General features: G+C 43.2%; 1 protein-coding gene across 2 annotated transcripts in view; it reads right to left on the bottom strand.

Annotated features, from left to right (window-relative positions):
• Positions 1-14,232, bottom strand: part of XPR1 (xenotropic and polytropic retrovirus receptor 1) — a 227,981-nt gene continuing 213,749 nt past the window's right edge. The window contains exons 13-15 of one of the 2 annotated variants that reach the window (XM_038412656.2): positions 11,055-11,194; positions 9,858-10,079; positions 1-7,125 (exon numbers count right to left, since the gene is read on the bottom strand). In XM_038412656.2, coding sequence (XP_038268584.1) covers positions 7,065-7,125; positions 9,858-10,079; positions 11,055-11,194 — 423 coding nt within the window. In that variant the 3' untranslated portion in view covers positions 1-7,064. Of the gene's footprint in view, positions 7,128-9,857; positions 10,080-11,054; positions 11,195-14,232 lie in introns of both variants that reach the window. The other variant, XM_043491391.1, reaches the window with a different exon arrangement.

The raw sequence follows: 14,232 nt of genomic DNA, 5'->3' as shown, positions 1-14,232 counted from the left end.
TCATTGGAAAACAAAGAGCTTGTAATAATGAAAAAAGGACAGATTTAGTAACCAATCATTTTTTTTCCTTTTAAAAACACATAACCACAGTTGACTTTGTTTTATACAACCACCTAGAAACTATGAAACAGTACCACATTGTGCATTTTTTTTAAAACCTACTTATCAAGAAGGGTATGCCACACTTAAAAAAATGTTATATCCATTTGGGAAGGAAAAAGGAGACAGCTAATAGCGCAGTCACAGATACATCATGAGTCCAAGCAAGCAGCAATTCTTTTTCCTCACCTTTTCCACTTAGCCAAAAGAAGAGTGGAGAAGGAGATAGCAAAAGAGAAAGGAGGAAAGAAAGAAAGCACCCACAGAGGACTAATCACATTCCATAGTTACTTTTGACATCTACAGCTCAGGGCTTCATAGAATAATCATCATTTAGACCAACACAGCAGGGGCGAGGGGTGCACAGAAAGATGGGAATGAGGCAAGGGTAAATTTCTGAAGCAGCAAATACATTTCTACCCCAGGTCCCTTCCAAATACTGTTTATTTGATAGAAGGATTGACAAGATAGTAAGGAAGTTGACAGCCACAAAGTGTTACAGGCTGAAGAGATTCACTGTCTGTACTGAAGGGCTCATACAATTTTGTTTTAAGAACTCAAAAGGAATTATATTTTATGGCCTTATTACAGCCCCAGGATTTCCAACAAGTCCCCTGACAACCAACACACTGATGATACTGCGAGATGTACAAAGACCAGAGCAACCTCACACTTGTCTGGGCTGCAGGGACAAGGGAATTGGTCCCAGGATTTACCCAATATTAAAGGCCCCTTTCCCACAGAGAAATCCGCATTTCTTGTGTCACTCTGGTGATTTTCCCATTAAGTTGTGGTGGGGACTGAAATCCCATGGGTAAACTAGAGTAGCAGTTTGATCCAGTTCTGGATTAAAACCCTGTCCTGGCAGGGCTACACATTTGCCCCAAAGTATACAGAGTCATTTTTGGGACCCAAGTCACACAGATGTCATGATGTTACAGAGGCAGGGTTTGATTTAACGATCTACAATTGAGAGTCTGATTACATCTGAAGTTAGTATAATGATTCTCCATCCTTCCGCAAGGAGTCCTGATCCCCTCTTTTCCAGTGAGCAAAATAAATCAGTAGCCTTCCAGAAATAATGCTTAAGGCAGAACAGCTCTCTCCCCCTTGGAGTGACTCAGAACCGCTGTGGAAGAGATAAAGAGATAACCGCTGTGTGTGTGCGTGCGGGGGGGGGGGGAAGGATGGGGCTGGTGTGAAGCCCTGACCTAAGCACCATGGTTCAGACACTCAATCCACTTCCTAGTCAAGTTGGTCTTGTGCTCAGCAGAACTAAAGTCAGCTAAACTCTTCAAGGTAGGCCTTGCTAAATCACCAAAATGGACAAGACATTTTCAAACTTGGGTGCCTAAAATTAGGCACTTAAAAGAGAGTCACCTGGTTTGCAGAAACAATGAGCAACAAGCAGTGACTGCTCAGCACCTTGGAAAATCAGGCCCCTTTTATTCAGATGTCCAAACGTGGACTCGGATGCCTCACCTGGGGTATTCAAGTTTGAAAATTTTGGCCCTGATCCCCATCGTTCCTTGAGGATTCATGGTAACCCCCCCCCAGGATATTAGGCACAACTAGTGCAGCAGCCCAAAATAATGAATCCTCCATCCCCCTCTGCAGACACATTGCTGTGAAGATGTGTGATCCTAGACACAGAAGCCTCCTATGGACAATACAGAAAACTATGAAGCCCAGTGCATTCTTCCTCTCCCCTTTGCCCAGAGGCAAAGACTGAAGGATAAATTCTGAGAGGAGGCATGTCTTTAACAGATGATTCCTTGCACAAGGCTGGCAGACATACGGAGGGGAGAAGAAGAAAAGAGAATTTGTTCATTTTGGCCTGTAGGAAGCAGCAGCTAAGGGTACCTGGTCGAATTAGAGCAGCCAACAGGAGGTGACAGAATAGTAGCATGAAGAGTTTCCTTTTTCAGAAGATGGCTCAGTCTCACTGCACCACAGTGGGAACTTCTGCCTGTATTGATTTTCATGACATGATATAAACAGTGATACTGAAGAAACAGATTTCAGAGTAGCAGCCGTGTTAGTCTGTATTCGCAAAAAGAAAAGGAGTACCCATGGCACCTTAGAGACAAACAAATTTATTAGAGCATAAGCTTTCGTGAGCTACAGCTCACTTCATCGGAAGTGAGCTGTAGCTCACGAAAGCTTATGCTCTAATAAATTTGTTCGTCTCTAAGGTGCCACGGGTACTCCTTTTCTTTTTGAAGAAACAGAGGAAGTAGGATAGGGGAAGGCACAGGGCAAGCAAATTTGCCTCCAAAATGTATCTGAATTTCAGAAGTATGAATATATTGAGACATTCAGGATACAGCCATAAGAAAGCAGGAGAATATGAAGGGAAAGGAAGCAGTAAAATTAGTAGAGAATGAGCCTAATAGGCACGCTCTCCCCCATAATTTCTGCCCTAGTTCACTAAGCTTTGCTCTATGAAGTTCTATGCAGAGAATCCACTGGTTGTTTTTTTTTTCTTCTTCCAGTTGCCTTCCTCATCTTGGATGAAATTCATCTATGGAACACAGCAAAGGGATTCTGGCCTATCAGGGAAGTATAGAAAAAGATCTACGATTTGTGATGAGCACATGCCAGTGATCAAAATCTCATTTTCATATAGTACAGTCAGAAGCTGGAGGAAAGACCCAGGGAATTAGAGATCTGTGTGGATTCACAGTGGTCAATATCTCAACAGCCTGGGAACAGCTCTGCATGATTAACATTGCTTGACAATCCCCAGGCAACTTTAGATGTCTGGGAGGGATGGAGATCCCTTTGAACAGGGAATGAATGTGGCCAATTGGAACTTCTAAACTAGAGGGGTGGGGGGAAATCTCCATTTAAAAAAAAACATCCAGTGGTGAGACAAATACCATCCACTCTAAGCTCAGGTGAATACAAAGCAGAACCACTGGGTAGGTCTCAATTCCAGCAGAAGAGCACCCTTTAAGATATCAGATAAGGGAAGGAGAGAACCCAGAGAGATCAAAAGGAAAGGCAAACATAGGTGCTATAAAATAGGAAGATGATGGGCATTTTCCAACTTTTGCTTAACGAAGTTGAGAACAGGTTCCTCGCTCTCCTGCTATCCCATCTGTGAGTTTGAGGCAATCCACTAGATAAAAAACCCAGTTCCTGTTCTCCTTTCAATCTGCGCATTCTGCATTTAGTAATACTAGTCTTCTACAGCAGTATTTTCACAAATACCCATTCCGTTATATTTGAAAAGGTCATTCATGAAGTGTGACCACCAGAGAGGAGACATTTCTCATTTTCTCATTTTGCAGACCACTCAGTAGGAGAGGTGGTTATATTTCTTTCACTAGTTGCCCTGCTTGATTATATCTCATTTAACTGGCCAGATATCACTGTACGTTCAGAGATGGAACCAGACAGGTTTTTAGAACTAACTCTGGAGTGGAGCTATATTCTGAATGGTTCAGAAATCTCTCTCTGTAGTCACAGAATACAAGCCCTTGTGGCACCAGGCAGTACAGTGATTCTGGAAACTGGGTTCTTTTGGAGCATGATGCTGGGAGGTCAGGGATCCTGACCCAAGTGTACAGACACCTTCATTACACAGGCTGTCTTCGTGGTCATAAAACATGCATTTTTACACCAAGTTAGCTAACATCAATTAGTTCTCTCACTGTAAAAAAACCCAACTTTTTTGGCAGGGAAAACATAGCCCGAAACAGAGTGCTCTTCTGCAGGGTGAGAAGAGGAAGAAGGTGGGAGCAGTATACTGACAAACAGAACAAAATTCTCTCTTCCTCCGGATACGTTGCAGAAAAAAACTGACCAAGATCTCAGTTCTTATTGACTTGATTCTTCCGTGGGTTTAAATGTTAAGCCAATTGGCTCATGCAGTACCACTCATGTCAGTGGCAGACTAACCAAAACAGGTTCGATTCTCCTAGCTGAGATCAGAAACTCATTCACAATGTTTCACTTGCTTCTACTTGGTCCGTGATACTTTAAGAGCTCTATGTACCAAATTATAAAATATTTTCAGATGCCCTAATTGCTGCAATGATACCTTCCATTCCTTTGACAAGAGAGTGCTATCAGTAAGCCCCCATCCTTCCCTTTTTAAAGCAATGCTTCCTTAAGTAATGACACTATTAGTTCAGGTTGTGCCCCTTGGTTCGGCTGCAATTCTTTTTAAACTGCCCACTGGCATATATGACATCGCTATTCTCTGACAGTTTTAGTTGCTGATGATATTCCAGTTGTTATTAGCTGGAGTATCATAGTTACCTCCCAGGAGAATGAGCTCTTTGTTTCGTGTGGAATCGAACATTGCGAACACAGCAAAAACCACTGAAATGCAAAACAGTGGACTGAAATACTTTAGAGCGCTTTCCATTTCAAACTCCACTTCCTGCTGGACAGGTGCATCTGTCAGCATCTGAACAAGAAGCATCAGTGAGTCAAGATCAGGGGAGTCAGACTCCTGGGCACCAAAAGGGTCAACGACAGAATTCTGGGTTAGTCTGTATTGTTCATATTTTTCTCAGCAGAATGGGCTGGTGCTGAAATAGCAGCTAGCCCTGGTCACGTTGGTGGAGAAATAACAATACAAAATCATCTGTTCCACTGGAATGACACTATCACCTTCAGTAGACCAGTGGTCGTGCTGAGGCCTTTCCTGGCAGGTCAGCAAAGTTTCTTGATAAGTTCAGTGTGCAATATGACAGTGCTGATAATTGAGATAATGCTCACTCTGTCAAGGGGCACCAGTTCACTACCACCAATGTGTGATAAAGTTATTTTGCCCTATTTAAACTAAATTAATACAATTACGTTTCCTTCTTCAGTTCCTCTGGGCAAGAGGCACGATAGGCAAACTAAGAAAAGCAGCGCACCAGCCGTATGGAAGAAGCCATATGATTGGCTAAAGAAAGAAAAATTATTTAACAACAGCTGAGCAGGGATTCCTAGCACCTGACTTCTAGAAATGTAAATACAAAACAAGGGACAGAAGTCAAAAATGGTTCCTACTTAGTTGAGGGTGTTCATCTGCCATTTGGAGTCTGAACAATAACTGTATATACCTAGCTACTGGAACTGCCAAAGAACTAAGAGAGTACTTGGGATACATGGAAGAGTGGTTAAAAAGAAGGACACAGAGAAGCAAAAACAGTGACCATGCCCCATTAGAAAAGGATGCAAAGTCTTCAACAGTCCCTGCTGTAAAGTCAAGCCTTGGGTTAAGGATAGGATTGAAGGGAACTGAAGCAGCTTCCCCCAGTCCCTGGTGTTAACCTTACACGCAATAGAGCAAGGCACAAATAAGATTTTATTAATATTAAACATTGAAGTTTTCGGCAAGCATTAAAGCCGGCAGTGGTGTAGGGCATGGCCCTCTCAAACACTCATGCTGCTCTCTTCTAAGAGGAGTGGTGGTGATATCAAAATATACAAAGCTTATTAAGGTGGCCTTACCATTTCTACTGAAATTGCTAAGCAGTATGATGTCCTTAAACACTAGCCTGCTGAGTATGATCATTCACACTCCAGTGCAAGGCTGACCTACCACTTAACCGGTTTTAGATTACACTGAGGAGAGGGTGTAAAGGACAGGAAAGAAACAAAGCAACCTGAAGGTGTGCTCAGGAAGTGACTGGTAGAGAACACTTTGCCAAAGCCTGGCAAGACATATCAAATAAAATGTCATTAAAGACTTCTAATTTAATACCAACTTCCCTACCCTATGGCCAACATTCAACCACCTCCTTGCCCCACAGCAAACTGGGTTGGGGGTGCAAATTCTCTGAAGTGTAGACACCTATGAATCAAAACATGTAACGACCTCCCCCCCCCACAGGAAAGATCATGTCCTCATCTCATCCACTTTTATTTTTGCTGTAGTTAGCAGAAGCTGAACAATGGGAAAGCTCCCTATTTAACAGGGGTGGACAGTACTCTCACCTTGTCTCATGAATGTTAAGGCTTTGAAAAAACAGTTCTTAACCTAAACACCAACTCCCCTTTTTTTACCTGGGTATTTGGCCTTGTGGCAAGATTTATTACAACTCTCTTTTAAAACAAATTCTCAGAACCATCTGCATCTTTGCATGGCCACATAGAAAGATGAGCATGAACTGGTACGTGAAACATGCTCAGGCTTCTGAAGCAGCAGCAGCAACTAAAACCAGAAAGAAAAACTTTGGTTTATAAATAAAACTAAACTGAAGAGAAAAAGGGTCAAACTGACGCAAATTATCTCATGAAAGAGGTATTCGCAGGGCATAACCCTCACAAAAGCGATCCAGATCTACATCCCCCTGCCTTGTTTTACTGTTATCGCCTTCATTGCACAGGACTCAAAAAATCATTCTCATATGGTTAAGTTTCATAAATAATGTGAAAACTGTATGCAACAAATACATTGTATTTCCAAAAAAATTATAAGAAAAATTACATCAAATTAAAAAGTAGCTTCGTGAATGAAGGTACTGCTCTAAGTGCACTTTACCTGCAAGTGCAGCCAGTGCCTCAGCGCTGGATATGAAGGAAAGAAAAAAAACAGAACACAAATTTAAAAACCCAAGTCCGGTTTCAACCAGTCGAAACTGGGCCAAGCAGAAGCCGAGTATATTCTCAATGCTGTCCCATCAGAGAGTCCCTATGATGCTTGTTCTTCATCCAGATAGGGTTTTGTGTCTTGTTGTGATTGTAAACAATTCTTAGATACTTCTTTCCTTAACTGTCCTCTGATTGGCAAAACGAAGTAAATATTTATTTTAAAAGTAGAAAATGAAAATTAAACCAGAAGAAAAGAAACACAGTGAGCTTGTTGGAGTCCATAGGATCCGGTCCGGAAGAGCTCGGAAAATGTGTTCAGTGTTTTCTCCTGTTTTCAGCTGGAACTGCACCAGAGGTTGGATTGGTCTGGGAAAGGGTAGTAGAGCAAGAAAATAAGAGATGTGGAACTAGACTCAGTGGATGTTTCATGTGTTTGCTTCGTCATCTGTGTCCTCTATCAATATCTTGGTGTCACGAGCCTTGGATCTGGGAAAAAACAAACAAGCAAACAAAAATACTCACTCACTGAGGGAAAGGAAGACATTACTAGAATATACAGATAAGATAAATACACTCTGTCAAACATATTCCCTACACAGGTAACGTCTGGGCCAGAAGACAACTATAGACATGTGGTAATTCTTACTCTCCCCTCCCGCCCAGGATGGGAAGATCACCCTATAAAAATACAGAGGGATGACTGATAACTTTCTCAAAAAGAAAAGGAGTACTTGTGGCACCTTAGAGACTAACAAATTTATTAGAGCATAAGCTTTCGTGAGCTACAGTTCACTTCATCGGATGTAGCTCACGAAAGCTTATGCTCTAATAAATTTGTTAGTCTCTAAGGTGCCACAAGTACTCCTTTTCTTTTTGCGAATACAGACTAACACGGCTGCAACTCTGAAACCTGATAACTTTCTGCCTCTCATGCTCACCTTTCTGATACAGCTAAATTCAGCAGGTTAACAGCACCCTCTACTGGTTAGTTACAATACAGCAAACAAGGGACACAAAATGTAAACAAATTTTTTGAGGCTGGGAATGAAACTAGAATAACCTTTATCAGAGGCATTGACTTTTGTTTTTGCCGGTGGGTGCTTTTGAGGAAGTGCGTGTGTATGGGGGGGGCACTTTGCCAGTTTTGGGGGATGGCTATTTTCAGCATATTTATACACTTTTTTTCATAGTCTAGTTATTGAATGTGTCTATCATTGGTATCTTTACTATTTTAGCAAAAAGAATGAGGAGTACCTGTGGCACCTTAGAGACTAACACGTTTATTTTGGCATAAGCTTTCGTGGGCTAAAGCCCACTTCATGAGATGCATACAGTGGAAAATACAATAGGAAGATTTATGTATACACAGAGAACATGAAAAAATGGGTGTTGCCATATCAACTCTAATCAATTAAGGTGGGCTGTTATCAGCAGGAGAAAAAAACACGTTTGTAGTGATAATCAGGATGGCCCATTTCAAACAGTTGACAAGAAGATGTGAGTAACAGTAGGGGAAAAATTAGCACTATTTTAATAGCGATTAAATTGTTATAAACTACATAATTACATTATCATGAATTACAGTATATTAAAATCATTGCAATCATCTACAAGCTGTCTTCACTAACATCCCAGTTTAAAGACATTATGTCTCACTGTAGCTTTCTGGATGAAACTGTCAGCAATCTTATTCACATCTAGTTCCCTGGTACTGTGTTGATACACGTTAAGGACAGCTACATTTTTCAGTTGCATCTGTCCCATTGATGACTGGAGATAATTTTTAAGTCTTCTGAAGCTGGCAAATGAGTTCAGGATGATGCAGGCACAATGAGAAGGATTCTTATAAGTTTGCAGTACTATGGAATCATAGGGCTTCCAGAGTACTGCGTATGACTCCAAGATCTTTTTCTTGGTGGGTAACTGCTAATTTAGGCACCATCATTTTGTATGTATAGTTGGGATTATATTTTGCCATGTGCATTACTTCGCATTTAACGTGGAATTTCATCTGCCATTTTGTTGCCAGTTTTGTAAGATCCCTTTGTAACTCTTTGCAGTTAACTTTGGACTTATCTATTTTGAGTAATTTTGTATCATCTGCGAACTTTGCCACCTCACTGTTTATCCCTTTTTCAGATCACTTATGAATATGTTGAACAGCACTGGTCCCACTATTTACCTCTCTCCATTCTGAAAACCGACCATTATTCCTACCCTTTGTTTCCTATCTTTTAACTGGAATACTTGGCAACACTTTCAGGATCATCTAATAATTCTTAATTTAATGTAATGCTGAGCCTTTTGTTATCTTAATCACCCTGCCTCTGCTTATAAACAAACTCCCTGCCTCAAGGGCAGAAGGTGTTAGCAGCACAGAACTCATCACATTCCACACCCAAGCTCTGGCTCCTGGGTGCCGAGCACCCAATCTTTTTTTTTGCGTTGGTGCTTGAACCCCGGAGCATCCCGAGTCAGCGCCCATGACTTTATAGAAGGAATCCCATTCCTATAGGTATTGTAGACAGACACTCACACTAAACACTGCATACAGTTACATACATTAGGGTACGTCTTCACTAGCAATGTTAGAGAGCTGCCGCAGCATCGCTTTAACATGGCTATGTAGATACGGCAGCAGCACTGGCAGAGAGCTCTCCCAGCGCTGTAAAAAACCCACTCCCATGAGGGGAGTAGCTCCCAGTGCTGGTGCACTGTCTACACTGCCACTTTGCAGCGCTCAGGGGTGTGTTTTTTCACACCCCTAAGCGAGAAAGTTGCAGCACTATAAAGTGGCAGTGTAGACAAGGCCTTAGGCAATCAATCCTGTCCTCAGAATAGTGGACATATACTACTGTGCATATTTTTTGTTCAATCTGTCACTGTGCTTCACACACACACAGCTTATCTTATGACATACCTTGCTTCACTGCATGTCTGAGGGATAAACTGTGCCTTAAATGTGTTTATCTAAACAGAACTCTGTACCTGACAAAAGTACACTTGGTTAGTCAACCTTATTGAACAAAGCACACTGATTCAATGCTACAGAGACTGGGCGTGAGAGGGTAAAAATGCCACTGTATTTATTTACTAGCTGGGTCAGTCCTCTCTTTTCAAACTATTTAGAGTTATGTCTCCAACATGGCACTTCAAATACTTATTAATAAATTAATCCCTTCAAATTTTGTTATGCAAGAGGACAAAGGAATACATACTGTGAAGAAAGATTAGGTCGGCGCAGGGACACGCTCTGGCTACGCTTCCACAGCTTGTTCTTCTGGCGGTTTCGGACACCATCTTCCTGGTCCATCATCTGCTCTAGTAGTGTCTGATCATCAGCATTCATTGGTGCCACTGAGATGTCCCGGACAGCACGGAACTCGCCACAGTTGTTCACATGCTCATTCTCCAGACGGAAGAAATTCCACACAAACCGCCTGGAAGGAGAGAGGGAAGGAAAAAAGGAATAATATAAAAACTAAGTACTGCTTTCACAGCTCTCACCAATTTTTGGCAAAGCAGTGATGTAGTCCCATAGATGCTACTGCATACACTTCCCAAGGATTACATATAGCCCCTATGAGGGCAAGGCCCTGTAAATTGACAGATTGGAGAGAAGTAGATGGCCAGGAAGGTGAATGACTAACAAGGAGCAACCTGTTACATTACTTCACAGCAGTAGATTGATGGACTTTTCCAGGGAAGCAAACAGTTTTGGTGGAATCATTCATAGTTTTAAACAGCGAGGATTACCCCAGCATGGCTGGTGTCAAGGTAGCCCAAGGATTATCAATTAGGAAGAATAAATACAAATAAAACCCCCCACCCAGTGAGATTCAAAAGCAAGCTGTTTTGCTCATCTCAAGCAGACATGTGATTCCTGATATAACGCAAAAATGCAGACAGCATTAATGCTCTGGAAGTGCCTGATCACAGTAAGAATTCCATTTTTTAATCATTTGCAAAAGCAGAAAAGATTTGGGAAAATTTGTAAATTTAGCCTTGAAGTGACATTTCAATAATTTTTACCAGTGAAAATGCTTAAAATGTGAGCTTGCTAAATTCCCACAATAAACTCAGGCAAGACCTTGGCCCCTAGCAAATACAACACAGTGAGGTAGAACCCAGGTCTCAGCCTACCTATGGTCAGACCTATGTGTTTTCAGAGGTCTCTGAATCCCAGATGGATCAGTGAAAGATTCCATAGCATTCTTTCAGCCAGCAATTTGCTCAGACTTAGTGCATATTCTGAGTCTTGGCGCTTTGTGTTTTCATCAGTTTGTGGCTTTTCAAACAACAGCTCCAGGAGCCTATGGAAAGCCAGGGACTTCCCCACCTTTCTGGTGTTATTGTTTGTAAAACAAAAGGGATATACAAGCAGTTTGAAATACTGTTTAGCTGAGCCACCTTACCGGAAAACCTCAAGTGGTGCAAAGACAGTAGAGATGATGTCCCCAGCATAAGGAAAGATTTGCATGGAAGTGAGGGAGATCTGGATGGTCCAGGCAAAGCGCAGGATTACATCCTCCACAATGGCACAATAGTAATAGGCCTGAGAAACAAAGAGTAAAATAGGACAGGTCAGCTTACATGTTCAACACAGAGCAAGGATACCTGCCAAATGACCAAGGAGAAGCAGAGCCAATCCCATCACTAACTTTCACGTTTATTGGGATTAATTCTTCAATACCATTTGTACAACCACTGATGGCTATAGGCTTCATGCAGAGAAAATATAACACACAGAGGTTAAACTTGGCACTCTCTTCCATCTCCCTTCTCCAGATAGAAGACTCTGGGACCCTAAAGTAAGATTTTCTAGTAAGGTAGAGATGATCACCAGAGCTAGACACATGCCATATTAAGTATAATATATATGATTGTCAGTATTTAAGTCTCCCAGTTACCTAAGGTTTGTCTACACAAGAGATTTATACTGATTTAACTAAATCTGTTTTGAAACTAATTTAATTAAATCGATGCAGCCCTCTTTTGTGGAAACACTTATTCACCAATTCCTGACCAATTTAAGTTAAATCAATCTATAGCTTCCTAAACTGAAATAAAGCATCCACATAAGTGTTGCAGTGATTTGACTAAATCAGTTTCTAAACCGATTTAGACATGGTCAAACTTCCCCATATGAGAACCAGACCTAAATTTATTTCTTGTTATTTTTTGTTTTTACCCTGGTTCTCCTTCTGCAGCTAACGTTTGCATAGCAATTGTTCATTTACCTGTCAGAGACTTTTAAGAGTTTTTTTCACCGGGTTTTTAGTTTTATTGTACTTTTACTTGGTTTTGATTTAAAACAAAACTGTCTCCAATCACAGATTCAACAGGTAGTGGAATAGAGAAATATGGAAAAGATTTCTTAAAAATATAACACCTCAGAATTTCTAACATTGGGTTGCAATAGCTGCATAAGCACCTACAAAGACCAGATTAAAAAAGAGATTTTTGGGAGTTCATAAAGTGCTCATTTCAAAATGTAAGGAAAGGGCTTTATCTTTTTTTTTTAAATTTTTTTTTTTTTTTTTAGAAGTTTACTAATTTTTCTGAACCACTTTTATTCCTTTATATTTTAAGACAAATTACATACAGGCCTTGATCCTCAACATATCCAAGTACCTAATATAACCACTGTATTCTAGTTGTGGGATTACTTGCATATCACCCTTTGCTCTAACAACCTGTAATATTCAGGAATCATAGTGAAAGATCAATAAATACTTCCTGTCCTAGTTTGCATGAGATTTGAGACAGAACTTTAGACTGTGACAGGGTCAGGCCAGTTGGCTACAGGAGAGTGATCCTATTGGGATCTGGGAAGTGGGTGGGCAAAGCCTGCCCACTGCTAAAGGATCCCCCCCAGCCTAAGAGGGGGATCCACAGGACCTGGACACCAAATAAATCCGGGGGACAACTAATGAAACAACAGGGACAGGAGCGTGGTCAAAGGGTCAAACGAAGGGAACTGGATGGGGACACCGAGCAGAGAACCTCGGACAGCGCCCACTGCTCCTCAAAGGCGTCAAGGGAGTCAGTGGACGCCGCCCAGAGGAACTCTGCCCGGATACGTGAATGGACCGAGGATCGGAAATAGGCCCCACAGTCACAGGAGACTCCATCGGCCAACCTCCTCACTTTGGTTTTATAGATGGCCATTTTAGCTAGGGCCAGGAGGAGGTTGACCAGGAGATCCCGTGACTTTGTGGGGCCATGGATAGGGAGTGCATAAATAAAAAGGTGAGGGGAAAAGTGCAACCAAAACTGTAATAAAATATTGGTGAGGAGCCGGAATAGGGGCTGCAGCCTGGCACGCTCCAGGTATATGTGTGCCAGGGTTTCCCTCACGCTGCAAAAGGGGCAGGTGTCTGGGATAGGGGTGAACTGGGCCAAGTACACGCCTGTGCTCACGGCTCCGTGAAGGAGCCGCCAACTGATATCCCCGGCGGGCCTCGGGACCAAGGTTGAATATAGGCTGGCCCACCGGGGCTCCTCACCCTCCAAAGGTGGCAGGAGGTCCCGCCATTTTGTATCGGGGTGGGACATGAGAATGGGGGCATGAAGGATGTGGAGCATGACCGTGTATAGATGTTTCCTTGGAGCGGTCTGGAAGCAGACTGGATGCAGCTCGTGCAGCTGGCTCACGGTGAAGGGATGGGGGGGTCGGATGGGTCCACAGGGCAGGGGCCCAATGAAAAGGTCTGGCGGGCCTGGGGTGGAGGATGGGCAGGGTGTGCCCTCGTGCAGGACCCGGTCAAGGTAAACCCGAACATTGGGTGGCAAAGCGGCCTTCACCTCCTGAAGTACGCGCAGGGAAGTACAAGGTCTGGAGAGCCCCATGTGCTGAGCGAGCGTCAGGGGATCCAGCCAGTCTCCCCAGTCGTAGTCCAGGAGGTCTCCGACTCTTGTGACTTCTGCCAGGACCAACCTCTGGCGCACTGAGGGGGACTCTGCCACCTGCACGCGGAGCTGGGGGTTGTGTAGCAGGGGCTCCGCAAGGAGATCTGCCCCCACGGAGGCCACCACGGACCTGGTCGCTGTAAACAGTTCCCAGGTCCGGAGAAGGTCCTGGTAGAAGACCGGCAGCCCGGAGAGGTCTTGCTGAAGACCTCTCGGATGGAGGTTAAAGGAGCTGCTGGTCATATCAGAGCCCTCGGAAGCGGCGCAGGCAGGTGTATGCCAGTATGCTCCACGCCGGACTACCTGCACCATAAAGGAGCCTCTGCAGGGCTTGGAGATGGAAGACATGGACCTGAGTGTGGAGATACTTCAGGCCCTGCCCCTCCTCCTCCAGGGGTAGATCGAGAACCTCTGCAGAGACCCAGTGCAGTCCTGATCAGAAGAACTCCAGAGTCAACGTCCGGAGGTTGGCCAGGAAACCCGGGGCCGGGACCAGGGTGTTGAGCCGGTACCAGAGCATGGACAGGACTAGTTGATTAAGCACCAGTGCACTCCCTCGAAGGAAGAGGCACCAGAGTAGTCCTGTCCATTTCTGGAGCCGCTCTATCACCCCACCCTCTAAATTGTGCCAGTTCTCTGGCGGAGAGGGATGCGTGGCAGAAAGGTAAATGCCAAGATAGA

This window comes from Dermochelys coriacea, chromosome 8 (assembly GCF_009764565.3).
Source record: "Dermochelys coriacea isolate rDerCor1 chromosome 8, rDerCor1.pri.v4, whole genome shotgun sequence".
NCBI lineage: Eukaryota > Metazoa > Chordata > Testudines > Dermochelyidae > Dermochelys > Dermochelys coriacea.
This window is presented reverse-complemented; position numbering and strand designations above follow the sequence as displayed.